Source organism: Pipistrellus hanaki, assembly GCF_964339955.1.
Source record: "Pipistrellus hanaki genome assembly, chromosome: 6".
NCBI classification, from domain to species: domain Eukaryota; kingdom Metazoa; phylum Chordata; class Mammalia; order Chiroptera; family Vespertilionidae; genus Pipistrellus; species Pipistrellus hanaki.
The window spans coordinates 80,956,836-80,984,574 of NC_140508.1; the positions used below are offsets into that span (position 1 = coordinate 80,956,836).

At 48.8% G+C, this 27,739-nt stretch overlaps 1 protein-coding gene across 1 annotated transcript in view; it reads right to left on the reverse strand.

Annotated features, from left to right (window-relative positions):
- Positions 1-4,057: 4,057 nt before the first annotated feature.
- The window catches only part of MOCOS (molybdenum cofactor sulfurase), a 43,048-nt gene continuing 19,366 nt past the window's right edge, over positions 4,058-27,739 (reverse strand). The window contains exons 8-15 of the mRNA XM_084888833.1: positions 26,564-27,319; positions 23,626-23,788; positions 19,934-20,012; positions 16,396-16,520; positions 12,032-12,137; positions 9,216-9,354; positions 5,929-6,033; positions 4,058-4,258 (exon numbers count right to left, since the gene is read on the reverse strand). Coding sequence (XP_084744959.1) covers positions 4,109-4,258; positions 5,929-6,033; positions 9,216-9,354; positions 12,032-12,137; positions 16,396-16,520; positions 19,934-20,012; positions 23,626-23,788; positions 26,564-27,319 — 1,623 coding nt within the window. The 3' untranslated portion in view covers positions 4,058-4,108. The remainder of the gene's footprint in view (positions 4,259-5,928; positions 6,034-9,215; positions 9,355-12,031; positions 12,138-16,395; positions 16,521-19,933; positions 20,013-23,625; positions 23,789-26,563; positions 27,320-27,739) is intronic.

Below are 27,739 nucleotides of genomic sequence, written 5' to 3' on the forward strand. Positions count from 1 at the left end.
TATTTGGATGTTGGACCACTAAACAGATCCTCTAACTTTCTTAACTTTTTCACTCTGGTAAGTTCTTATGATGTTGTTATAATTTCTGAGAAATTTCTTCAACTACATGTTCCTCCTCTTTTACTGAACTTTTAATTTCAGCATTCATGTTTTTCATTTTCAATAGCTTTTTCTTGGTCTCTGATTTGTTAAAAGGCATCTTATTCTTGCTTCCAGCATTTTCCCTATATTTTTAATTACATTTTCCTTTACATTTTTATTTCATTGCACTGTTTCTCTAGTCTTCTTTTCCTCTTTCTTTCAGTTTTGTTCTTTTGTAGGAGAGGTTATCCTCAACTTGTCTGTGGCTCTTGGCCGTTCATTTATATTAAAAGCAGATTGGAAGCTCTAGGGTGTAACAGGCACACTGCCTGGTAGGCTTCACTGTAGATGAAGCCAGTGGGCAAACAGCTTTTTCCTTGAGCATCTCTAGGTCTTCTCTCCGTGGTAGAGAAGAAAAGCTCTTACTAGTGTTGCCCTTGGCCCAAGCAAGAGGGTCCTGCCTTCCGCTTCATGCTATCAAGGCCTTGCTCTGCCTACCCTTCTAAGGGGCCAGGAGCCCATAGGGCCAAGAGTTCATGCCCTCCTGGGACCCACCCTGCTCTCTCTTTAGCGTGTTCTCCAAGCCCCTGGGACCACAGAACCCCCTGCCCAAAAGACCTCTATTTCCAAGGCCCGTGTGTGCCTTCCTGGATGATCCTCCTAAGAGCGGACCCTGCTGCACCCCAGGCCTGAGAAGAGGCTAAAGAGTGGCTGTTTTCAGGGGCGTATAGATGGAGTAGGAACAATTAGTTTCCAGGCACAGGTGGGAGATAGAAGGCCAGGACAGCTGAAACCGGTTTGGAGCATCGGGCCTGAGGACTGAAGGGTCCCAGGTTCGATTCTGGTCAAGGGCATGTACCTTGGTTACAGGCACATCCCCAGTGTGGGGTGTGCAGGAGGCAGCTGATCAATGTTTCTCTCTCATTGATGTTTCTAACTCTCTATCCCTCTCCATTCCACTCTGTAAAAAAAAAATCAATAAAATATATATATATTTTTTAAAAGACCAGGACAGGTCTTCGTGTGGCTGTTTATTTTAGAAAGTGAACAAAATGTGGTTTATTCTGAAAAAAAAAAAAAAAAAAAAAAAAAAAAAGGCAGGAATAAGAAAGGAGAGCAACAAGAAAACCTGGCAAAAGTGGATTCATTGCAAAAAGAACAACGCTTAGGGTCAGGGCCTCTCACTTGCACAGACCCCTTCCAAAGCCCTTTCTTTTCCCAGCTAAGTAACATTTCCTTTTTGTTCCTAATTTTTATTTTGTATTATTTTCCTTAAAGATGATTTTAAAATTGCATACGCTTCACAGCCACAAAACCTGATCTGCAGCTGAGACCAGGAACTGTATTTTAAGACTTAAAAAGACAAAAGGGAGATAATGAGACAGAGATACATACCTGGAAAAAACAGCTGATTCAAAGCAGCATAGGTTTCTTGAAAATCCTAAGAAAAAATAGGGGCCCCCAAAAGAATGGTTGATGCAATGTAAGTTGAAAATTAATCCGACCAAGAAGTGACTCAGGAACTAACTTTTAGAGAACACCAACATCAGTAATGACAATTGCTCAGTAATGACAGTTGGGGAAGCCAGGCAAGAGATGTGCCCTGATACTGGCCACCCTTTCGGATTTGCTGATCAATCTGATCCGGTTTTTTCTGCCTCTTGAACAAAAGCTGCACTTACCTAAGGCTGCCACCAGGCGGCAGACGTGGCTTACTCAAGCATGATTTTGCCACACTGCTAAAACTCAACATATGTCTTTTAATTCTCAAGCAATTTTATGAAGTAAGTGCCGTGGTTTTCATCACTTTTCAGATGAGGCTAAGAGATGCTCAATAACTGGCTCGTATAGGATGATGTTTACTTGGGTATTTGCAAGATGAGACACATAAAAGCTAATTTTGCCAGCACAGGACAAGGGGATTGGGGAAAGGCACACCAGAAGGTGTCTGTCAGCTTTCCTTCTGTTTCCAGTTGTGCCCAGAACGCTCCCCAAACTATTGTATAATCATCAGAGGAGAGCTGCGTCTTAGACACACTCTGTTTCACACCTGCTTGTCAGTCTCTTTTCCCTCCATGTCGTCCCTATAGTGAGATCTTTCCATTCTGCAGCCCTGCATCCTGTTTGGCACGTCCAGAATGGAAAGCAAACGCGTGGACCTCATTCAACAGGAGGAAGGACGTGCTGCCTGCCTTCCCCATCCCACAAGGCTGAGGAGGGGATGAGGTTGCATCTCCCTGGGGGAAAGTCAGCACCACCTCTCTCTTTACTGTAAGACGAACCTCTCCCCGGCTTCAATGACCATGGAGGGTGATGTTGCCTGGTCACACACACACACACACACACGCACACACACAATCTGACTCTCAGTGGCACTGAGATTCGGTCTTAAACATAGTTTCAAGGGACATGGCTCTTGATTTTCATATATTTTAGAAGCACGTCCGGCCGAACTTCAGGAAGTGGGAGCCAAGGAAGAGACACGGAATTATAAATGCACGAAAGTCTGCCCGGGGAGCCACCCCACAGAATGCAGAAAATACATTTCTAGCTGAAATCTCCGTGAGCGACATTGTTCTTGAGTCGGCTTACTGGTGAGGCCAGGCCCATGTACAGGAGGCAATAGCCCTGGGTCTTGAAAGAGGTTGAGTTTTTAATCAAGTTTGAAATCATGAAATCCCCACCTAACCTCAAGTGCCTCCTCTCACTGACCACAAAACCCCCCGGGTCAGAGGCCTTACATGGAGTCCTGTGTGCCAACGACAGTGCGAGCACAAGACTGCAGCCCAGCACCCAGAGAGCAGAGCCACACCCCACCGTCCACAGCTCCACGTGCCAGGAATGGCACAGCTCCTACAAATCAGATAAGGAAACAAACACCTCCTGATTCCCGGGGCTCTGATTAGATCAGACACAGCAGGCTTAGCAAGACCAGCGGCAGAGAAATGCGGGGACACCGGCCTTCGGAAGAGGCTGTGGGTGTTGGGGGCAGGTGGAAAGGGCTGAAGTCCTGGCCGATGACGTGGGGTTCTCTCAGGGACTCCATGCCTCCAGCAGAGCGGATGTGGGTGTGTACAGTCTCACTCGATGTTGCTCCAGACCACAGGGAAGACCCATGGCCAGAGGTCACTGGGAGGCAGATAACAAACTCAATACAGGGAGGACATTGTGAGCAACTCGATGGGACAGGAAACCTCATTACCCGTTCAGCTGGAGCGCTGGTCACAGTGTACAGACAGACTCCCTCACCTCCAGAGTTCCTCTTGTCTGGGGTCTGAAGACTCTGGGGTCAGTGGACCAACACCGTCCAGTGGCTTGCGGAGGGGAACACAATTGCTCAAATAGCACCGCCCTCAATGAGTGTGACTTCAGACTCGAGGAGTCCTTGGTGCATCAACTCACAGTGGGAGAGGGACGGTGGGCAGGGATAGGAAGTGAGAGGAAGGGGTCAATGGCCTGTGCCTTTGCTCAACACATGGATACCCTGGCCGAACCTCTGCTAAGGATCAGGGCCACAAAGCACCCTTGGGAGCCCTGGGCATAGACCCACCTCCTCTGTGCACATGGAAGGGAGGGGGGCATATTCTCACTCCCTCAAAATTAGACTACCTTCCCCCACACAAGGGGACTGAAGAGCACCTAAAGATTCTTTCTGAAGACAAAGTCACAGTGTGGGGAAATGGCAAAACGAAGGAGGTTAAATATTCCCAGCGAGCATCTCACTAACGAAGCTCATTAAAGAGCATACTTTCACTACCATCGGCAGGTGCAGCATTTCTGCCAAATTTGCCCTTGGAGAGCACAGGGGCCTCAAAACTGCCCTCCTGAGCAGGCCAGTGCACAGGGGGAGAGTGAGAAGTGAGAGGAAGGGGGAAGCCAGAGAGAGCGCTATCCACCTCCAAGAGGAAAAGCACTCACCTCATTGGAAAGACCAGGTTCTGCTGAGCCACGTGATGATCTTAGTAAAAGTAGAGATCGTTGTAAAAGAGAAATTTTAATTTAAGCTGGGGCTGGGGGGGGGGGAATCTTAGGAGACAACATTCTGATGTTTCTCAGGAGCAGGTAAATCGTGGCATTCTGCATTTTCTTTCAACACAGGGATCACCTGAGATCCCACGGACAGGAGACAGGGAGAAGAATCCAAAGACGCGTGCATCAGGTACACTCCGAAGTTCACCTGTGGACAAAGCAGTGGCAGCGAGATTATTTTAGCAGCTGAAAACACTGGGTAAATAATGTGCAGTTGAAATTAAGTCACATCATTAAAGACATATCCTGGGAAACCAGGGGAATCCTCATGGCAGACACCAAAGGCCCTCCTTAGGGTCCTTTCCCAAGGCACCCCATATTCTTTTTTAAAAAACATATATATTTTGTTTATTTTTTTTACAGAGAGGAAGAGAGAGGGATAGAGAGTTAGAAACATCGATGAGAGAGAATCATTGATCAGCTGCCTCCTGCAGACCCTGCACTGGGGATGTGCCCGCAACCAAGGTACATGCCCTTGACCGGAATCAAACCTGGGACCTTACAGTCTGCAGGCCAATGCTCTACCACTGAGCCAAACCGGTTTAGGCCCATATTCTTTATGGCTGGGCCCATTTTGTTTCCTCCTTCCTGTCTACCCTGCACTTCCCATGAGAACATGTGATGCCAGTGAAATTCTCCAACTTGTCCAGGATAGAGATGAAAGATCCGAAATCCAGTCTGACCAAGGCCTGCCGCCCACACCGGTGAGCCAGTAAGAACCCTTTGGCGTAGGCGGCGTGCTCCCAGACCTGGTCATTCCTGTGATAACCTCAGTCAGCCACCTGCTCCCCATGTTCCAGGCCCCGAACGAGGGGCTGGGACAAATGAATTTCTTAAGGTTCGTGCACATGTGGGCGAAGAGTTCACAGGAACTCTATGCATTATCTTTGTAATTTTTCTGTAAACCTAAAAAATATTCCAAATATTAAAAAATAAAATATTTGTGCATATGAGAATTCTAAGATGCCCTGATGCATCGTAGTGTTTGTGCCCACCCATCTCCTGGCAACACGGGGCAGGCTCAGGGCCCCTATGCCCCTCGTTGAGACAGCGGCCTCAGCTGAGCAGATAGACCTGCTGGTATAACGCTCACGTGCAACCTCTCTGAAGACAGTTTCCACCCCGTGTCTGGAGGGAGATCGTGTCAATCAAATACGGTGAAACCAAACCCTGGTCTTGGAGAAACATGGGAAGCAGGGCAGAACATTCTACCCTGACTTAACCTGCCAACGTGTGACTGGAGGGGGACTCAACATTTGCATTGTTTCAGTTAATTTTCAAGAACTGCTCTGCGCAGCCTCACAGCTGTCTTGACTTCCTGGAATTCTTTGCAACCAAAAGGTTCTAATAGTGGAAATAAATAAGTTTAGCTTTTATAATCTGGGCCTCACACCAACAGCACTCAGTCATTTTAACCCTCAAGAAGATGACTTACAAGCTTAGTATACTGAAATGTATTGCCTGTTTCTATGCAGCTACTGTATACACCATAAGTCATTTTACTCTGCAGTGAAGAAAAGAATAATTCAAAAATAGAATTACTCCACTTAGTCACTTTTACTTATACTCCACATCTCTTCAACATGATTTGAGGGTATTAAAGATACACACAATGAGAGCTCCATACAAGGGAAGATGCAGACAGAAAGGGAAGGTAAGATGGTGCCACAGATGACGTCAGAACCTTAATGGTAGCCCAACAGCCTCGGAATGTTTTCTGCTTCTAAAAGCTACTCCGTGCTACGAGGGAGATAGTTCTGGAGTAGATAACACACCGGGATCTTAAAATGGGGTGTCATGCTTTGCAACCCTTCTTACCTTTCTTTCTCGGCTCTCCGAAAGTTTTTGGAAAACATCTTGGTTTCGTTGCCCGGTTTGCTGGTCGATGCAGATCATCTGGCACCTGTGACAAGGCCCCGACACCTGGGAGGCGAGGACAGAAGAGACAGCGTGGCCGTGAAAGTGACCAGACCCCCGACTCCGCAGGGATGACTGGATCCAGAGGATTCGGGTTGTCAAAGGCCATCCCGGGGCCAATGTCAGACTCACAGAGAGATGCTGGATAGTCTACTCCTAACTGTGAGGAGCCAGAAAGCGGCACCCTTTCCTAGTGCCCCTGGGGAGTCAATCCGCAGTTGTGTCTCAGCTGAAAGGTTGCTGCTTCGGGGCTTTGCAGAGAAACAAGAGCGGTTGTGAATCTCTCTCGGGTGGTTACCGTGGAATGCTGGAGACAGCTCCGGCAGAGAGGAACTCACTGAGGGAGGACTAACCGGGGGGGAAATGCAAAGCCACAGACCTGCCCTGAGTCTCTGAAAGAACCCAGCAATTTCACTACCAGGAATTCAACCCAAGAAAGGAATCGGAAGTATAAGCACAGATTCCTATCCAAGGATATTCCTCACATTGGTTATCGTAGGGGAAATATGGCAGTAGAGGAGAATGGTAAAGCCAACCACACCACAAACATGACATATATCTTGCAGGATTTTTTGGTGTATGTGTGTGTTTTAAGTATGTTGTTATTGATTTTTTTAAATATATTTATTGATTTTTTACAGAGAGGAAGAGAGAAGATAGAGAGTTAGAAACATTGATGAGAATCATCAATCAGCTGCCTCTTGCACGCCCCCTACTGGGGATGTGCCTGCAACCAAGGTACATGCCCTTGACCAGAATCGAACCCAGGACCTTTCAGTCCGCAGGCCGATGCTCTATCCACTGAGCCAAACCGTTTTCGGCTTGTTATTGATTTTTTTTAGAGAGAGAGGAAGGCAGAGAGAGAGTCAGAAACATAGATCAGCTGCCTCCTGCACGCCTCCTACTGGGGATTGAGCCTGCAACCCAGGCCTGACTAGGAATCAAATCAGTGACCTCTTGGTGCATGGGGCAGTGCTCAATCCACTGAGCCATACTGGCTGGGCTTATACAGTTTTAAAAATTAACCTTTCAATAAAATAGGAAATGTTTATTTTTACAACTGAAATAAGCAGGAAACAAAATTACATGTGTATTCTTGTGTGTGTGTGTGTGTGTGTGTGTACGTTATATATGTACATACATACACATACACATACTACATAAAACATAGTACACAGCCTTTTACCAGGGGTCATACTGCTATTCTGGATGGTCCACCATGAGCACAAATTGCTTTTATAGAAAGAAAAATCCGCCAAAATCAGTTTGGCTCAGTGGATAGAGCATCGGCCTGTGGACTGAAAGGTCCCGGGTTCGATTCCAGTCAAGGGCATGTACCTTGGTTGCGGGCACACCCCCAGTAGGGAGTGTGCAGGAGGCAGCTGATCGATGATTCTCTCTCATCGATGTTTCTAACTCTCTATTTCTCTCCCTTCCTTTCTGTAAAAAATCAATAAAATATATTAAAGAAAGAAAGAAAAATCCCCCATAAATGTTAACATTAAAAAAAGAAGAAGAATACAGGTTAGCAGTGACAAGATGTTCTTTCACTCCACACAGAAAAGGCACCAAGGTGCCTGGCCGGTATGATTCAGTTGGTTGAGCATAGTCCCATGAACCAGGAGGTGGCTGGTTTGATTCCCAGTCAGGGCACATGCCTGGGTTGTCGGCTTGATCCCCAGTAGGGGGCGTGCAGAAGGCAAACGATTGCTATTTCTCTCTCATTGATGTTCCTCTCTCTCTCTCCCTCTCAAAATCAATAAAAAAGAAAAGGAAAGTATGAAGCACACGTGGTCTAGCACAAAGTGAGCACTGAAATTAGAAACACTCAGCTAAATCAGCCTCTTCCTATCACTCCAATCCTGGCTGCTGGGCATGAAGCCAGAAGAAACGCCACCCACCGTGGTACCAACGTCAAGACACCAGGCCTCACAAGCAGCTGGCAGGCGAGCCAAGAAGGAGTTCTGCCCGGTATTTGCCTTGGGGCGCTCGCAGACCGTGACCTTGCCAGGCCTCATTCCCCACCCAGCTCCTTAGCTAGACTTGATAAGGAGTCCAGACATTATTTCCGAGAAGCCGAGCACAGGCCTGGTACTCTATCGTGCTCAGATGTGGACACTGTCATGACGATAACATGAGAAGCCCCGAGATAACTTCATACAACCGGCTGCTAACACGGCTGTTATCAACGGGACCTCAGGCCCCACTGGAGAACCGGCACATGGAGGGTGGATGACCCAGCCCTCTGCCCCTCGCTGTTCCTCACCTTTCCTGTCCATTCAGTACCTCCACAATCACTGAGCACTGACTCATTCAGCACCTCCACAATCACTGAGCACTGACTCATTCAGCACCTCCACAATCACTGACTTGGGCCAGGGTTCTAGGCCCTAGCCGTATGGTAGGGAACAACACAGATGTGGTCCCAGCCTTGTGTGCTCTGAAGGAATCAGCGGGCGCTGTGCAGAATTGGCCACGTGGTGGGTTGGGAACACCCTTTGCAGGAGGGAACTTCTGAGCTGAGACCCTGCAGTAGCTGCTGAGAGAACGCGCCAGGCAGGGGGACCGCCTGGGCGAAGGCCCTGAGGGAGGCGGGAGCTTGCTTGTTCGGGGAGTGGAGAGAAGGTGGGTATGACAGGCAGAGGGCGGCTGATGAGCTCAGAGAGGCTGGTGGCGAGTTAGGAGGGAATGGCTCAGGTCTGGGGGATGGTAGGGGTGGGGGGCACCTTATGGTCCCGGAGCCTAGGGAGAGGGGGCATCCGGTAGCTTTGCCTCTGACTGCAAGCTCCTCCCAGCAAGGCAAGAAGCTGGAGCGCGGGGAGAAGGCGCAGCAGCCATCGGAGGTCCTCCTCCACGAGCTTCAGACGCCCAAAGCCCACCGAGTTCAGCAGGACGAGCTTCTCAGACACAGTATTCCAAGCAAACAGAATTTAAGCCTAGACTTAATGACGGCGGGGCGGGGGGTGGGGGATGGGGGCAGAGGCTCGCACTGAGCTCTCCACCCCCTGCAGGGGGCACATTCTCTCTCGCCCCGGTGGGAGAAAGGGTGGTCATTCCAAAGGGCAGTGCGGAACACAGATGTCACCCACCCTCCTGCCGAGGGCTTCCCACCTGCCACCATCCCTGCCTCGGATTCCGACTCCCTGAGCAGGCCGTAAGGAAGGATGACAGGACTTCCCAGAACTCACCTGGAAATGCAAGGAGCCAATTGAAATCGCCTCCCATCTCTCTTCTTCAAAAGCACTTGCTCCGCTGGTGATAATATTGGCACGGAAACGTGAGATGAGATCTCTCATCGGGAATGATTTCTCCCTTCCGTTCTCATCACTGTGGAAGACAGGCCAAAAAGGGAGAGGAGTGGATATGTACGGCGTTGTAGCAATTCAGTGATTCTACCGCTCAAAACCTGACTTCATCGCCTGTGCTCTGGCCTGAGGCCTGGATGGCCAGAACACGCTTTTCCCGTGAGGCCCAGCGGCCCCGACGTGGTAGATCTCAGTGGTCTCCCTGGGGATATGGCCCACGTCGGGGAGAGGCCCACAGGATGTGGTGCAAAGGGGGAGCAGATCTTTGTGTCAGACGTGGAGGATTTTGGAAACCAGGTGAACAGAGGTTGAGTAAACGAACTGAGAAATTACCAGTTCTGCAAGGCGAGTCAGGATATGGCGTTGAAAGAGTGTCAAGCTTACGTACCAAGACATCACACTCTGGCAATACTAAAACATCGTAAAGCAGCGTGCTTGATATTTATTTCCTGACTTCCGTTCTGTTTGCAATTAGCTAGCATGGGCCACTTTTCTAATTCTCGTCCAAAGGTTTTGTTTACTGCCAGGAGGCCCCGTAAAATGGCTCCCTGCACCTCCCCGCGCCCCTCCCCCAAAGGAGAGAGCACTCAAACAGCCTCTGAAAGCTTGACAAGCAAGCGCACTGCTGTATGCCATCGTGCGGAGTTTAAGAACAGGGAAGTCCGGACACCGGAGGCCTTCAGTGGGGCTGGCTGAGAGGGGTAGAGGCGGCTTTCTGAGGCACTAGAAATGCTCTCCATTGACCTGGGGTGTTTCTACGGTATGCCCATCAGTAAAGCTCACTGAGCTGTGGAACTTAGGATTTTGCACTTGGTTGTACTTCAACAAAAATATTTTTTAAATTAAGTTGGGAAAAACCCTTGAGTATGATGGGAGTTTTCCCTGGAGATGGGATTGAAAGGCTCTGGGGGAGGAAGGAGCCCACGGCTGTGTCCCAGTCCCCTTCCAACAGTGAGGGGGTGGGGAATGTTGGAAGCAGTGGGCAAGTCTAGCTTTGCTCCCAACCAAACAGCTCCCATGCGGACCTAGGAGGACCACAGTTTTCTCATCCAAAAGGAGAGGGTTAGCACTTGCCAAACCTAAAATCCCTTTATGGTGGATTTGCCCTTGTGGTTGTAAACCTTCCTTCTGTGCTTCATAAAAGGGGAAGTGTCATGTCCGAAAGCTGCCCTGTCCACATGGACATGGCAGCAGCCAGAGACACACCAGCCAGGGCCCCCCAGAGTGTCCCGGGTATCAGCCCTGGGACTGCTCCTCTGACCTCTGCTCACCTGTCCCACCCACCCCCCACCCCCCAGCCCCAGGCACTAAACCATTTGGTTGGGAATATGGTTCCCTCCTGGTGGGAATCAGGCCTGTCTCCCCTCCTGCCTTTCTATACCCAGAACCCCAGGAAACCGCGGACCTGCTTCCCCCAGCGCTCTGGGGACCTGGAGAGGAGGGCCACTCAGTGCAGCTACAACCCGGTGTACACTGAGTACCTGCTGTGTCCCATGTCTGCTCCCATGAGAGTGAGGGAGGCCACGGTAAGGGGACAGTGTGGTATGATTTTGCCAATGACTATCCTTCACACAGTCTAGCTTTGTCGCGGTCATTACGCTGTACTTGTGTATTTCTGCAGTGTACACGCAGATGCCCGGGGGTATGTGGCACGTGGGAGGCGCAGGAGCCCTGACTCAGGTAGTGACAGGCATGTGCACACCTCTCTCTATCCTGCAGACTAGGAAGGAGCAGCCCAGCTCTCTCACCACAGTGATTTCCCCCTAATTGTCTGATCACCTTGGATGGACAACAATTTCCTCTAAACAACAAGAGGGCTTGGACCAACGAGACCCCTTGTAGAGCTGCTGACCTTTCACTGCTGCCAGGCCCTTGGGAGAGCACCGGCAGGCGTGGACAGGCAGGGGTGCCGGTTCTGTCTGGTGGTATCAACAAGTCACATCTACAATTACAGCTGTGAAGGCTTCCTAACCACTTCTTTTCCCTCCCGAGGACTGCGGACATGGAGCAAGGCTCCTCGGGTACAGAGACAGTGGGAGGGTGGGCAATTAGGGTGGGCAATGAAATTAGATCAAGTTGGTAGAAATTCCATTATAGCAAATGATAAGGCATGGAATGACTAAAAAAAATGAGACTTGGGCCAAAACTGGTTTGGCTCAGTGGATAGAGCGTTGGCCTGTGGACTGAAAGGTCCCAGGTTCATGTACCTTGGTTGCAGTCACATCCCCAGTAGGGGGTCTGCAGGAGGCAGCTGATGGACGATTCTCTCTCACTGATGTTTCTAACTCTCTACCCCTCTCTCTTTCTCTCTGTAAAAAGTCAATAAAATATATTTTTTAAATTAATAATAATAATAAAATAAATTAATGCATAATGCATTTTAAAAAAATGAGACTTGGGGTTCTCTACTAAGCATTTTGAGGGCATCAAGAAGGACATTGGGAGGCAAAAGAGAATGATTTTAGGACCTGCACAGGTGAACCTGTTTATATCTTGGTTCTATATTGGAAGACAAAAGACAAAACGATTCCTGAGGACTTCCCTAAAGACTTGTGATTTCTCTGGTCTCATGAAGAGTCTGGGCTCCAGGACTGATTCTGGGGACTCTCAGGTAGGTGCCAGGCTACCTGCAGGGCAAGTGGTTACACCTCCATGTTATTCCCAAAGTAAACAACAAGTAGTAAGAGGATCTTTCTTACCTGCCACTTAATTGCCGCTGAAGTTCCAAAACACTGGATCTGTTTACCAGCAGGTACTGGGCCTCGTTCACCAGAGAAAGAGTGGCCTGAGTGCCAGCGGACTGCCCTGGAGGGGTGGAGTGGGTATTTAGAAGAAGAGATCTGGAAACAGCCTGAGAGTCCACAGTGGACGACTGGGTAAAGAAGATGTGGCACATATAGACTACACCACAGAATATGATTCAGTCGTAAATAGAAGGAAATCTTGCCACTTGTGATGTGTGGATGGACCTAGAGGGCATTAAGACAAATCCCATATGAACTCACTTACGTGAGGAATCTAAAGAACAAAAGCTAAAACAATCTCCCAGATACAGAAAACAAACTGGTGGTTGCCCGAGGCAAAGGGTGGAGGTAAGCAAAATTTGTGAGAGAGGAAGAGGGGTCAAAAGAGACAAGCGTTCAGTTATAAAGTAAATAAATCCTGGGATGTAATATGCAGCGTGGTGACTAAGTTAATAATACTGTATTGCATAGTTGAAATTGCTAGAAAGGTAAATCTTTAAAATTCTCATTACAAGAAAAAACATTTTGTAACCGGGTGTGGTGACGGATGTTAACTAGGCTTACTGTGGTGATAACATCACAATATATACAAATATTGAATCCAGACAAGTAGTGGAGTCCACCTGAAACTAACATGTTATATGTCAATTATACCTCAACTAAAAAAAAATTAATGAAACTAAATGTTAAATGTCTTAAAGTAAAATAAAAGAAGAGCTGCTTTCTTGGGCTGCAAATGAATCATGCTCTATTGACCATCATGTTTTAAAAATAGAGACTTATATCGACAAGTGAAAAAGCGGTGCCCTTGAACTAGTACAAAGTGTCTTAAATTGGCTCAAACTTCTCAAAAACAAAAAGAAAATGAGCTGGTAGAATATTCCACTACTCATCGAAGAAGTAATAATAATAATAAAATGCTGCAGTGAAGCTTCCAGCACTGACTTGGAGGCGACATTCCGAGGAGGAGGGATGGGCAGTGGAGGGAGCAGGGCTGGCCCCGGACAGCAGGGGAACCAGGGCCTCCATGCGTACTACAGGCCCAAGAAGCTCTCCTGAACTAGGGAAAAGCTGGTTTCTGCCCTTGGGAAAGTGTGAAATAATCGACTTCAGAAATAAATAATACAAGTTTCAAACTACGGAAAGGGAAAGTAAAAGAGTGAAAGGAAGAATGAAATGTGCCCAGCACTGCTGGCAGCCCGAGCCCAGCTTCCACCTCCCATGGGGGGCCCGCCATCGCTGTCTTTATCCAAGATGCTGATGGAAAGGGTTGGCTGGGCCAAAGCCTGGTGAGCTCCCTGCAAACCGGGCCTGAGGACCCCGGAATACATGAGAAAGGACACTTCTAAGAGAGTCACCTTCCAGACCCTCCACTTCCAACGGCCCCCTTTGCTACAAAGGGCTGTCAGAGAAGGGGCACACCCCAGCCCCTCCACAAAAGGCATTTCTCCCCTGCACAGAGGGCAGGCCACCCCGCCTGCGGGCACCCTGCCCCTGGGGGCCAGCAGTCTCCATGGCGGAAGACAAAAGCCCATTCAAAGCCCGCCTGTAGGTCAGATGGGCTGCCATTCTTGGCTCTCCACAAAGCTGTCACACCTGATTAAGTTGTCAAGTGACATGATTAAAGTCATCTCAATGTGAGATCCCTGTGTCTCAGAAAAAGGTTTGAGTGACAGTAGGTCAACCAAGCGCCTTTCATCCCCAGCTCTTTATTCACTCAGATAAGGCTCTTCAGAAGAGAACCAGGGCTGAGCACCAGCTCTGCTGGTCACAGGTGGCAGTTATTCATGAATATGGGAGCTAATGGCAGGCAGCCCAGCCATCTCATTAAGAGATTTGTTTTCAACCATGTTTTCACTATCGTTGGAAATGTATAATATGTAAGTTGTTGCTTTGATCAACTGTATACTATTAAAAATTGTGATAATTCAACCTATAAGAAATTTCCTAACACTTGGACTCTTATGATCACAGGAAACTCTACAAATGTTTATACATTCCAATCTATATTGGATCTTAATTTTAGTAAATATGACAGGGTGATCAAGGAAAGGTTTTCAAGCATAAAGTATATAACACTGAGATACAACCCCAGTAAAGAAGTAGAATGGAAATATAAGTTGAAGAAGAAAAAGGAAAGATATAAAATTTCTGACCATTAAAAGACAGTTTTGTGTGTGTGTGTGTGTGTGTGTGTGTGTGTGTAATGAATATTCATGGAATCAAGTCACTATAGTATTGAGAGCACCGAATCCTAATCACTAGACCACCAGGGATCACAAGTCACTATAGTATTGAGATTCCACTCACTAATGTTTAAAAGGATGACCTACGAGTTTTCATTTGAATTACCACACTTATAATTTGCTAGAAATAGCTCAGACCTCTACCCCCTGGCCCAGGCAGCTGACTCCTCAGCCCCGGGGGAGCCCAGCAGGGTGGGGGAACAGGAAGTTCAGCAGGTGGGGCTGCTGCATGCCCCCAGGTTGACTTCAAGGAGGGAGTGCTCCACCCAAGAAAGATGACACCTGTGGTGTCGGGGGAGACTCAGCACAGGGATCCTGGCTGTCCCTTCAGCTCTCTCCCCGGAGCCACAAATCTCTCCTCACAAGACTAACTCTGCTCTGTACTCCCTCTGCCAGAGCCCAGGGTGAGTGGCTGCGACCAAATTTGTGAGTGCTGGCTCTCTAAGAGGGCACCTGTGTCTCTAGCAGACTTCTGTCTTTCCTCAGAGGACAGAATCCCAGCTGCTTTTCACAGCCAGATGTCTCACGGTGCCTCTTCCTGGCGCTGGTGCTCTGGGCTGGGAAGCCCCACGTGTGGTTGAGATCCCAGGCTTCTCAGGGGGACCTCTGCAGCTGAGACATCCCTCCGGAATCTCAGCCACCAACCCTGGCGCTCACAGGGCCAGCCCTTTCCGAGCCTCCATCCTTCCCACTAGTCTCCTGTGGCTTCTTCTGTAAATCCTTGGTTATATGACTTCTGATCAGCTAGTGTTCAGTTGGTTATCCAGACTGTTTTATAATTTAGTTGTCATTCCAGTTTGGTCCTGAGAGGAGGTACCTTCCATCTCTTCTGCAGCCAGCTTGGATTCTCCTTTAAACTCATTTTTAAAGTTTAGATGACAATGGAAAAATGTAGGAGGAGGTAATGTAGCTTTAAAAAAAATTCTTCTAAGGTGTACCAATGCAAAGATGTCTGAAGACCAGAGACCTGGACTGTCAGTGATTTCGCCTCCATAAGTGGCATCCTTAAAGTGGAAACAGTCACAGGCTGGCACTCCCTGGTCCTGTCTGTCCCATGCAGGACACAGCGTTCTCTCTGTGCCCACCTCTGCCCCAGCCTGGCCCCCTGTCCCACCGGGACAGTGACAGCCCATCTCCTGCCCATCCCCTTCCTTCCTCTCCCTCTCCAGTGCCCCCTCCATACCTTGCCAGGAGTGTCTTTCTAATACACACAGCATCACAAAACTCCAGAGCTTCAAATTCCTCAGTGAGTGCCCACAACCACAAGCTAGCACGTCCTGACTCCTCAGCTGCACATTGAGCTGCTTGAAAATGGCCCGTTCCTCCCCTGCGGTGCTGCTAACACTCAAAGCACTTTCTTCTCTGCCGCCTCACTTCATCCTAACGGCAGCTTTTGGCAGGAAAACTGTCAAATGTGCTGGAGACTAAGTAGCTGAGATCAGCAGAAGTGGAGGCCCCAAGGAGTTGCTAAGGTCTCATGCCATGTGGAGATGGAGCCAAGGCCAGAACTCCGGGTCTTCTGAGGACTCCACAAGCTACCAATGTTTTCATTTAACAAAACGGAAGTTTGGCCGAAACCGGTGTGGCTCAGTGAATAGAGCGTCAGCCTGCGGACTGAAGGGTCCCAGGTTCGATTCCCGTCAAGGGCATGTACCTTGGTTGCGAGCACATCCCCAGTGGGGAGAGGTGCAGGAGGCAGCTGATCGATGTTTCTCTCTCATCAATGTTTCTGACTCTCTAACTCTCTCTCTTCCTCTCTGTTAAAAAGCAATAAAATATATATTTTTAAAAAACAACACAGAAGTGTGCTTCCAAATACGCATGGCTGAGGCAGAGGGCTGAGCAGAGGCCAATGGATGGTCTGGGACCCCACCCCAGCCTCTCGGGCTTCTCAGGAGGCCACACTTGGGTCCTGCTGACCTGGGGCCACAGGGTCCTCTCTGCCGGAGGCAGGCCGCCCCACTTTCTGTACGTGAGCAAGCTGCCCTGTGACTCCGCGTCATGGGCTGACCTGGGAGCATGCAAAGGTAAGCCCGAGTCCCTGTGCCCTGAGAACAACCCCGAACGCCATACCTTTGCCACGGCTCTTCTTCGCGTTTCGTTGAAAGTCCGAACTTTGTTTGATCAAGTGACACGAGCGGCCCAAAAACCTTGACAACCAGCTTGAAATTTTTTCTCCACAATCATAAGTATTTACCCTGACCAAAAAATAAATAAAAGAAATGGTAAATGTTATATTGTATTATTTAGTAACAATTTAAATGGCAAAAAGTAATATAATATCCTATATAATAAAAAGGCTAATATGCAAATAAACCAAATGGCAGAATGACTGGTCATGATGACGTGCACTGACCACCAAGGGGCAGTCGCTCAATGCAGGAGCTGCCCCCTGGTGATCAGTGAACTCCCACAGGGGGAGCACTGCTCAGCCAGAAGCAGGGGTCACTGCTGGCAAGCACAGTGGCAGTGGCTTCCAAACTGTGAAAGGGTACAGGATGGGCTGAGGGGGATCCTGCCAAGTGCATGAATTTCGTGCACCGAGCCTCTATTTGTATAATAATCATTGAGTCCCAGCCAGAAGGAAGCCTAGAGTGGCAGGCGTTCCAAGGCACAGCAAGACCTGAGACCTGGGCTTGTGCAGAGCTTTAAGATCAGATAAAAGAGTTTAGAGGTTCCTCTTGAAAAATCTTCTTTAAGTTATAGCCACTGAGAAAACAACCTTGGAATCTCGGACTTTCCAGAGCATTACCTTGCTCTAAGAAGCCCTCGCACCCAGACATGTGTCTTGGTGTTTTCCTATGGGCCTGACTATAGTCTTTCCTCTCGCAGCCATCCCTCATGGGCTGACATGTTGGCTTGTGAAAGAACACCACTGGGCCTATAAATCACCAATGTAAGTACATTTATTGATCTTTAAAAAAAAAACAACTCTGCAATCTTCTAGAATTTTTAAATAGAATTCCAAATTTAAAAGTTTTCTAATCTGCACATCACCAGAATTGATAAGGAAGAATTGCTAACATCTTACCCTGGGACTATAAGACCGCTATTATTGAAAACCTATCTCATCCTTAATTTTCACTTGGAAAAATGGTTGCCTTTCTTTTCTAGAAAGGGGAGAGAAGAAGGAAACCTCACCTTGTAGCACCTTCTCTCTGGTGCTTTGAGCGATTGCACTAATTCCATTTTCACTCTACTAAGTTCTCACAGTTCCTAGCTTAACCGCTACGGGCCTGAAAGCTTTGTTACCCAGAAAAATGGCATCCCCCTCAGACGCAGCTCAATGAGAGGCACAACCAGGCACCAGCCGGGGAAGTGCCCGCAGGTGCTCCTAAACGGCTCTGTCTCTCTCTCTGAGATTTACAGCGGTGACGGGCAAAAATGCCTACCCGAGGCTCGGTGCCCTCAGTTGTGTGTCCTGGTGAGCATTTCCTGGCACAGCATGGTGGAAGGATGCCTACCGTGCTGGCTCTCGGCTGCAGGATGGCCCGGTGCCCACGGCGCTGAGCCGTGCCCAGCAGGATCATCGCACTGCGCTGCACCTGCATTCCTTTCCTGAGGTGCAGCCTTCATCACCCAGGGAGACCCGGGGCCCTACACCTGTGAGCCCAATTCAGATACAGCTTTATTATCTCACAGGTCATTTTATGACTAACGCAATGAGGCAAAGCAGAAGTAAATGCAGTCAATGTCACGCCGTGCAGTATCACCATCACTATCGACTGAGCACAAACACCCACGACTGAGCTTATTGTGTCAACCAATAGACAATTCACAGTCTTTTATTTTTTTATTTTTTTATATATTTTATTGATTTTGTACAGAGAGGAAGGGAGAGAGATAGAGAGTTAGAAACATCGATGAGAGTCATCGATCAGCTGCCTCTTGCACACCCCCCACTGGGGATATGCCCGCAACCAAGGTACATGCCCTTGACCGGAATTGAACCTGGGACCTTTCAGTCCCCAAGCCGATGCTCTATCCATTGAGCCAAACCAGTTTCGGCCAATTTGCAGTTTAAAAGCCTTCTCTAGCCAGGACCGGTTTGGCTCAATGGATAGAGCGTCGGCTTGGGGACTGAAGGGTCCCGGGTTCGATTCCGGTCAAGGGCATGTACCTTGGTTGCGGGCACATCCCCAGTAGGGGATGTACAAGAGGCAGCTGATCAGTGACTCTCATCGATGTTTCTCTCTATCTTCCTCCCTTCCTCTCTGTATAAAATCAATAAAATATATTTAAAAAAAAAAAAAAAGCCTTCTATATATAAGTCCTAGTGCACTGCTCCAGTTAGCTGTTTTAGTATTGGGGAGTGAAATGGTTGGGGTATCAGATGGGCTAGGTAGGTTTCCACAATCAGAAAATCTGCTCCTGCACATGTTTTGGGGCCCATATTAAACTTAGATAGTCAATATATTCAATAAATAGATTTATAAACATTCATAATCTAACCTAATAATTTAACCTTCTAACCTAATAATAGAGTAAAATGCAAATTAACCATCACTCGGATACATAAGCCACGCCCACCAGGCAATCAGTGTGATTATGCAAATTAACCCCACCAACATGGCGGCTAATTTGCATATCGAGACAGCCTAGAAAGAAGACAAGCCTGCAGAAGGGAGCGAAGCTGCAGAGAAGCAAGTGGGGTGGGGAGAAGGGAGGAAAGCAGGCGGGACAGCAACCGCAGCAGGAATCCCTATTGCAAGAATCTTCCTGCAGTGGGCCACTAGTAAGAAATAAAATAGAAATGCTCTTATGCATTCCATCTCACTATCCACACTTCCTAGAATTTAGCCAATGATTTTTCATCAGTAACTCAGATTAGGCCATCATCCACAACTGTATGAAATGTAATTGATGGGTTATCACCTGAAAATTATACAACCTGAGGGACGTGACATCCCCTTACCCTCAGGCTCCACATCCAATCCATTAACTGGGTCAGGTGGTCTACCTCCAGGATAGATATTTGACACCCATCCGGTTTCCCCTGACCCTTCGTCTTGTCTCAGCTGGCCTTCTCACTTGTACCCTCGCCAGCTTCCAACTCTTCTACACCCACAGCCAGTCTTCCTACCCTCATGAATCAGGTCCCTACCCTCATCACTCTACAGCAGCCACCCCTCCCAAGCCCCTCCATGCCTCCTCTGAATGGTTCCTGGCTCACCATGCCTCCCCCACAGCCTGCTTTGGGCTCTGCAGGAAGCAGCACAGCCTGAGCCCCGCTCTCCCCAGTTGGCATTAGCAGGAGGGGACTAAAGATAAAAGTTGGGTAACAGTCCATGCTAAGGAGAAGAATGCAGCTGGACAAGCAGCGAGGGAGGCCTGATTCTGTGGGAGGCCAGGTGCCCCTCTGAGCAAGGGGGTTTTCAGCAGAGACCAGGTGGCAGTGAGGCTGAGGGAGCCCCCTGGAGGTATAAATAGGGGAAGAGCATTCAAGCAGAGGAAACAGGAGGCCGAAGCCCTGAGAGGGAGCCAGGGCGGTGAGCAGAGTGCGGGGTGCGCCATGGGGAGTGGCAGCGGGGGAGATGGAGGACTCAGCAGAGGACTGGTCCCCTCCTGCCACCTGCGGGTGGACCTGGGATTTCCCCCACTGCAGCCTCACCTGTCCGCACAGACCTTGCTCTGGCAAACCGGAGCCCATTCACCGGTTTCCTCAAGAGGCACCTCTATAGGCTCCATTCCTGGTGGGCAAAGGGTAGAGAGAAACTTGTTACCAAGCAAAAAGAGCAACTATGTACGTTGAAGTCCGTGGTTATGAAATTTACAAGAATCTTAATGCCCCTGGAAACTGGTTGAATCAAATACGTATCAGGGTCTTGGAAATCTAACACAGAGATTCTCTTCAGCCTGATCCGTGCCCAGCAGCTGTGCATTGAGCATACTAGTTAGCAGGGACCCTGCCGTGGGCAGCCACATCCACAGTCCCCGGAACCCTGTGAATCCCTTTGGAAGTTTTCTCTACCTCTGGGTGACTCCACATCCCAAGGTCATTGTTCTCTGAGCTACCTAAAACTCTTTAAAAACAGGCAGGCAGGCGTGAAGACTCATTCTGCAAAGATATCAGCATAGAGTGTCAGCTCTTACAGCCCTTGGAAGTCAGCATCAAATTAGATTCCTGCACCAAACATCATTACTTCAAAGAGTTTGTTATGCCAATGGGTTGAGAAGCTATTTTTTAATTGTTATAGATACATCATACATATAAAGGAGTATATAACACCTGTAACAGGTTAAAGAATAGCATTTACACTGATGTATACACTACTCAGAGAATAGAAAGTGAAATAATCCACTCAAATCTTTGTGTATTATCCTGGGTACCTGAACGTGAACAAGAAAAGTACAATAAAAGAAGTAATATATCAATCTCACTAATAAAAATAGATATAAAGATACTAAAAAAAAAATCAGCAATCCAACTTATCAACAAATTATTGCCAACTAGTGTTTTCTCTACCCCAAGAATGAAAGAATACTTCGGTATTGGACAGTCTGCTAATGTAAGACATAACACTCATAGAATATAGAAAAAGAATATAACCAACAGTTGCAGAAAAAATATTCAATAAGAAATGACTGCCAAAACTGGTTCGGCTCAGGGGATAGAGAGTCAGCCTGCGGACTGAAAGGTCCCAGGTTCGATTCCGGGCAAGGGCATTTACCTTGGTTGCGGGCACATCCCCAGTAGGGGTTATGCAGGAGGCAGCTGATCAATGTTTCTATCTCATCGATGTTTCCAACTATAATATTTCTCTCCCTTCTTCTCTATAAAAAGTCAATAAAATATATATATTTTAAAAAATTACTATTACTGATGACAAAATGTTTGGCTAAATAAGAAAAGAACTACTTAACCTGGTAAATCAAATCAGTAAGCATCATTTTTATTTTTGAGACCTTAGAACCATTCTATTCAGATCAGTACTAAAGAAGGATATCTTCCATCACTGTTCCAACACTATACAAGAAGACCTTGCCAAGAAGTAAGATTAAAAAAAGAAAGAAAGAAAAAGGAGCCTACCAGCAGTGGCTCAGTGGTTGAGCATCAACCTATGAACCAGGAGCTCATGGTTCAATTCCCAGTCAGGGCACATGCCCAGGTTGTGGGTTCTATCCCCAGTGTGGGCCGTCTCTCTCTCTCTCTCTCTCTCTCTCTCTCTCTCTCTCTCTCTCTCTCTCTCTCTCTCTCCATTCCTCTCTGTAATCAATAAAAAATATTTTTAAAAGAAAAAAAGAAATAAAATTTAGAAAGGAAGGCATGAAACTATTTGGCTCAGTGGTAGAGCGTCAGTCTGCAGACTGAAAGGTCCCAGGTTCGATTCCGGGCAAGGGCATGTACATTGGTTGTGGGCACATTCCCAGTAGGAGGTGTGCAAGAGGCAGCTGGTGGATGTTTCTCTGTCATCGACGTTTCTAGCTCTCTATCTCTCTCCCTTCCTCTCTGTAAAAAAAAAAAAAAAAAAAAAAAAAAAAAAATCAATAAAATACATTTTTTTAAAAAGAAAAGAAACTATCATTTTAGAAGACAATATGCCAGTTCACATAGAACATGTGACAAAATCTTCAGATCAACTAACAGAAATTCAGAAAAAATTCTGGGTAAAACATTGATATATAAAAATCAGTAATGTTTCTATATGGCATTCATAACCAATTTAATAGAAAAAAATAATATTCAAAATATTCAAACTATTATATATCCAAAAATGTGCAGAAAATTTCTGGAAAATATTATTAAATTTTTGGAGTAAGAAGTTTTAAATGAAGAGAAATATTATCTATAATAATAAAAGCATAGTATGCTAATTAGACCGGACAGCTGAATGACCTTACCGACATCCTTCCAGACAACCTTCCGACGAAGTCGTGGCAGTGGGGGCCGAGGCATGAGCAGTGAGGGGCGATCAGGCAAGCAGGCAGATCGGGAAGGCAGGCAGAAGGGTTAGGGGTGATCAAGCAGGCAGGCAGAGGGGTTAGGGGTGATCAAGCAGGCAGGCAGGCAAGCAGTTAGGAGCTAGCTGTCCCGGATTGCGAGAGGGATATCCTACTGATGGTTTAAGCCTGATCTCACAGGTGGTTAAAGTCAAACCTACTTTTGTGTCTACCCCGCCCCCCCCCCCCCCCCCCCCCCGCCTGTATAAATTGTTTGCTTTCATTCTCTCTGCTGGCTTTTATTATAGACTGGTAGCATACATAAAATTACAAATCAGCTCTGTCCAATGGAACTTTTTTTGTGTGATGGAGGAATATTCATTCTCTGCAGGATCAGGCCTAAACCATTAGTTAGACATCCCCTGAAGGGTCCAGGATTTCAAGAGAGTGCAGGCTGGACTGAGGGACACCCCCTCCCATGCACAGATTTCATGTACCGGGCCTCTAGTTTATATATAAAAGACAATATTATATTACATAAATTCTCCTGAACTGAATATATGGCACTACAATCAAAATATAATTACAAATATATAATTGCAAAATACATGTGCTATTCAACACTGTAGCCACTAGCCACAATTTAAATTAACCAAAATTAAATAAAATTTAGAATTCAGTTCTCTTTTCCGGCTGGCCACATTTCAGGTGTTCAGTAGCCACATGTGACTGGTGGCTACCAAACGGACAATATAGAGAATGCATATTCCACAATCACAGAAAGTTCCCCTGGACAGAGCTGATCTGTGATTTTATGTATGAAAATCTAAGAAAAGCCAGCAGAGAATGAAAGCATGCAGTGCCTACAGGGGCGGGGTGGAGGAGGGTAGAGACAAAAGTAGGCTTGCCTTCAACCACCTCAGGAGGCAGTGGGGCTGACCCAACAGGTCACTGAAATTCGGGTTTCTTTACTGATTTTCAAAGACTACAAGGATGTGCAAAGAATGAAGGCCGGCACTTGAGCACTTACGAGATTGTACCTAAGTGCCTGGCGCCACCGTGACATTCTTTCTAGTTAATAAAGCTGTTGTCATAACCATGTCCTGCCTGTCTTTTTCCACACAATCCTAAGCCTACTTTCACCCACCCTGTATGATGATGACTGAAGGGTATAAAAGGAATGTAAGTGAAAAAGCTCGTCACGTAATTCCAGAAGTTACGCCTCTTTAGTTTCTGAATGGACCCTCAGGTCTTCACCTTTCCCCAGAAAATTCCCACAACAAGCTTTCTGTTGTCTCTTCAAGGCCTCGTTTCATTTTCAGATCCCTTCAATAGTTGGTGGAGGAAAAGCCCTATTTCCTTTCACGTGAGCATCTAGGCCCCTCTGGCAGCTGCGTGGTGAAAAGGAACCCGTTTTCGCACCTTTGGCTCTAACGACCATGATCCTCTGCTGCAGGTCGATGCAGGGCTGGACCAGGCACAGCCGCGGCTCCTGCTTCTGACTCAGGCAAATGCCATTGTGGTTCACAACCATCCAGCTCCGGTCGTACAGCAGCCCTCGGGGTCCCACAGGCCACTGCGTCACCTAAACAGAAAGGGAAGCGTGTGGTAGGCCAGGGCTCCTCGACAATGACCTTCGCGTTGTTGCGCAGTGGCTGCACACACCCAGCTAAACCTCAGGGAGTCAGCACATACTCCTGAAGGAAGAACGGGAGGGAGAGAAGAAAGTCAATGAAGAGGACAGTGCAAAGGACCTGGACACCTTCCACTCACCCTGCACACCTGCCCTTCTCCATTTCAGCCCGCTTCTTCAGTAGGCGAGGCATGTGCAGTACAACACCCAAATCCCTCCTCACCACCACCCCACTCTTTGCCCGCATGTCTTTCTTTCTGTTCCTCCAATGGACCAGGCTCTTTCTCACCTCGGGGTCTCCTCACAGGCTGTTCCCTCTGCCTGGAATGCTCTTCCCCCTCTTTCCGTATGCCTGACTCCCAGGTGTCCGGTTAAATGTCCCCTCTTCAAGAAGCCTTTCCTGCCGCCTCCAAATACAGTCGAAGTACCCCACTGCAGTGAACTAAATGCCTGTGTCCCCCCCAGAATTCATGTTAAGAGTCTAACTTCCAATGTAAAGCTGTTGGGAGGTGAAGCCTGTGGGAGGTGACTCAGTCACAAGGGTGGGGCTCTCATGAATGGATTAGCGCCCTTTTCAAAGAGGCCCAGAGAGCTCCCTCACCCCCGTGATAGGACACAGCAGGAAGGCAGCTGCCTGTGAACCAGGAAGTGGACGCTCACAGGGCAACACATTCACCTGTGCCTTCACGTTGGACGTCAGGCCTCCAGATGGTGAGAAATAATGTCTGTTGTTCATGAGCCACCCAGTTCACAGGTTTGCTATAGCTGCCTCAATGGACTACGTCACCCACCCACTGGGATTCTCTCTCTGGTATCCCCACCTTCGCCGTCTTGGCCTTCATCAGCAGTGTCATTCCACTCTTGGGTGCTGTTTGGTCTGTCTGTTTCCCTCCTGAGACAGTCCCCGCACTGTGCCCCATCACCACCAGGGAAGGAACCTTTTCCACTTTGCTCATCACCGCCCACCAGGTTCTGCCCCACTGCCTGGCAGGTAGCAGGTGCTCAGGTGTTCAGCTTTGGAAGGAGCAGAGGGATGGAAGACCTTGAGCAATGTACGAAACCCCACTGAGATTCGGTGTCCCCATCTGCGAGGTGGAATACTAACTGCCGCCCGCACTGCTGTGCGATGCAGCTGTCCCACAGAACAGGACCCATCTCTGAAGAGACGGACCTGGTGCACAAGGGCACGCAGAGTCCCACCTGCCCCCGTTTTGAAGTGGAGGTGAACTTGCTTGTTTTGTTTTGTTTTGTTTTTTCAACAATAAAATTTAAAAAGAAAGAGAGAGAGAGAGAGAGAGAGAGAGAGAGAGAGAGAGAGGAAGAAAGAAAGAAAGAAAGAAAGAAAGAAAGAAAGAAAGAAAGAAAGAAAGAAAGAAAGAAAGAAAGAAAGAAAACATATGTTTCTATATGTTTCTACAATAGTCCTAATAACCATCAAGTTGACTGATGGTGACTGACTTACTTTCCCCTCTGTTGGTTTCCTACTCTTTTTGGACTCTGCCTTCTTTGTCTGTTTTGTTCTTTCTTTCTTTCTTTCACAGGTTTGATCTGGGCCATCTCATCATTCTGTATATCCGCCCCCCAGGTAGTCTGAGTCGTGGCTTCTACTATGGGCTTCAAAGGGCTGAGGAAACTGGGCTGTTCCTTCATGTTTATGGCTCAGCCTAGAAGGCAGGCTTTTTGGGGCATCCCCGAGAAGCAGGTGACACACAGCCCTGACCCCCATCTGTCTGACCAAGAGCCAGGGAGCCTGTCACCCCAGAGGTGGACCTGGGCCTGGGACGTGGGCGCACAGAGATGACAAAGGCGGACTCACTTGGGCCACCTCCGGGGGTGCCACGGCAGGTGCCCCCGTCTCCCAGCTCAGGTGACCCCAGGCAGAGTTCACTTCCACGGGGAGGGCTGAGGGGGGGAACATCGTATAAGGAGTGTCAGACCTGAGTTAAGCCCCTGCTCTGCCCTGTTCGCAGGCGACCTGGGAAAGTGCGTCGCCTCAGTGGCCTTCCGGCTCCATCTCTACAAAATGGGGATGATCCTCCCGTGCACCTCATGTTGTTGTTTCAAGCATCGAATGAAACCAGGCACCTAAAATGCCTCCTGAGGGAGGCAGCCCATGCACTCGCTGAGAGTTGTATCCACAGTTATTAACAGAAAGCAGGCAGGCCCTAGCCCGTTTGGCTCAGTGGAAAGAGCGTCCGCCTGAGGACTGAAGGGTCCTGGTTCAATTCCGGTCAAGGGCACATGCCCGGATTGTGGGCTCAATCCCCAGTAGGGGGCATGCAGGAGGCAGCTGACCGATGATTCTCTTGTCATTGATGTCTCTCTCTCTCTCTCTCTCTCTCTCTCTCTCTCTCTCTCTCTCTCTCTCTCTCTCCCTTCCTCTCTGACACCAATAAAGAAATACATTATTTAAAAAACAAAAAACAGGAAGCAGGCATTCACCACTCAGGGTCTCCTCCAGGGTCCCCGCAAGCAGCAGAGCCATGTTGGAAAGTCAGCCCAAACCAAGAAAGGCAGACAGAATGGCTCTTAATACACCACAGTGCTCTGACCTGGAGTGGGATTTTCCGTATGTGTTTTTTTTTTTTTTTTTTTTTTTTTTTTTTTTTCATATTCTGAACTTTTTTCTGCACTTTGCCCAAAAAAAACCCCAAAAAAACCACATTATAAACAAAACAAAACAAAACAAAAAAAGAAGCACCCTCTGTCCTGCCATGAAGACCTTACCTCAAACGCAGCGCAGGACTTGATGGGGTAAAGGAAGAGGTTGGTGATGACATGTGGCCCGAGGCCCTCACCCGGGGCTGCTGCCGCCGTCTCCGGAGGGGCCTGCAGGGGCCTGGTGGCCTCCAGTGGTGGGTGCCCACGCACAGCACCCAGAGCAGGGGGCCAGGCCTTCCCGGCCCCAGAGGCTGCAGTGGTGTCTTCCCGAGGAGAGGGACTAGGTCTGTGCCCAGTGGCGGGCACGGTGGACACGGTGATATGCCCAGTGGTGGGTACAATGGTGGGCACAGTGGCGGGCATGGTGGTAGGCACAGTGGTGGATACAGTGGTGGGCACAGTGGCAGGCACAGTGGCGGGCATGGTGGTGGACACAGTGGCGGGCACAGTGGTGGGCACAGTGGTGGGCACAGTGGCGGACACAGTGGCGGGCACGGTGGTGGGCACAGTGGCGGGCACGGTGGTGGACACAGTGGCGGGCACGGTGGTGGGCACAGTGGTGGGCACAGTGGCGGGCACGGTGGTGGACACAGTGGCGGGCACAGTGCTCTGAGCCTCGGTCTCTGCTGGTGCGGTGCCAGCCTCCCCAGGGGCGGCCTGAGGACCAGGCTGGCTACTCTGCGGGCGCAGCCGGGTGGCGATGATGAACCTGAGAAAGGCTTGGGCGTCCTCCAGCGTGGACATGTATCCAAACGAAATCCGCACGGACCCCGTCGGCTGCCCGTCCACGAGGTCCACGTCGTCTCCACAGACGTGCCCAGCCTGGAAGAGAAGGGACGGAGTCAGCGGCTCCTCACAGACAGGTGTTGCTCATCTTGTGAAATAAACGGACCCAGAAAAGGGCATCGCACCTCCAGCCTGTGCTGCGTGCCTGCGCCCAGTCCCGCAGAGGGGCTCGCTGACCAGATGGCCCTTTGCTCAAGTGCACATCGGGGTCAGCACTGACCTCAGGGGCCACTGAGAGCTTAAAGGAAACACTCCGCGGAAAGCCTCTGCACAGCGCTGAGCGCAGAGCCAGAGCTCCCGCAGCCCAGGGCCCACCTTCCCTCCGCCAGGGCTGAGGCGGGAGGACACCGTGGCCACGCCCTTCAGCCTCTCAGAACCTGGGCGGCTGCGTCCCTGGCAGCGGCCCTGCGAGCTGCTGCCCTATGAACCGCCCTCCGGAGGCCACTACGAAAGCCG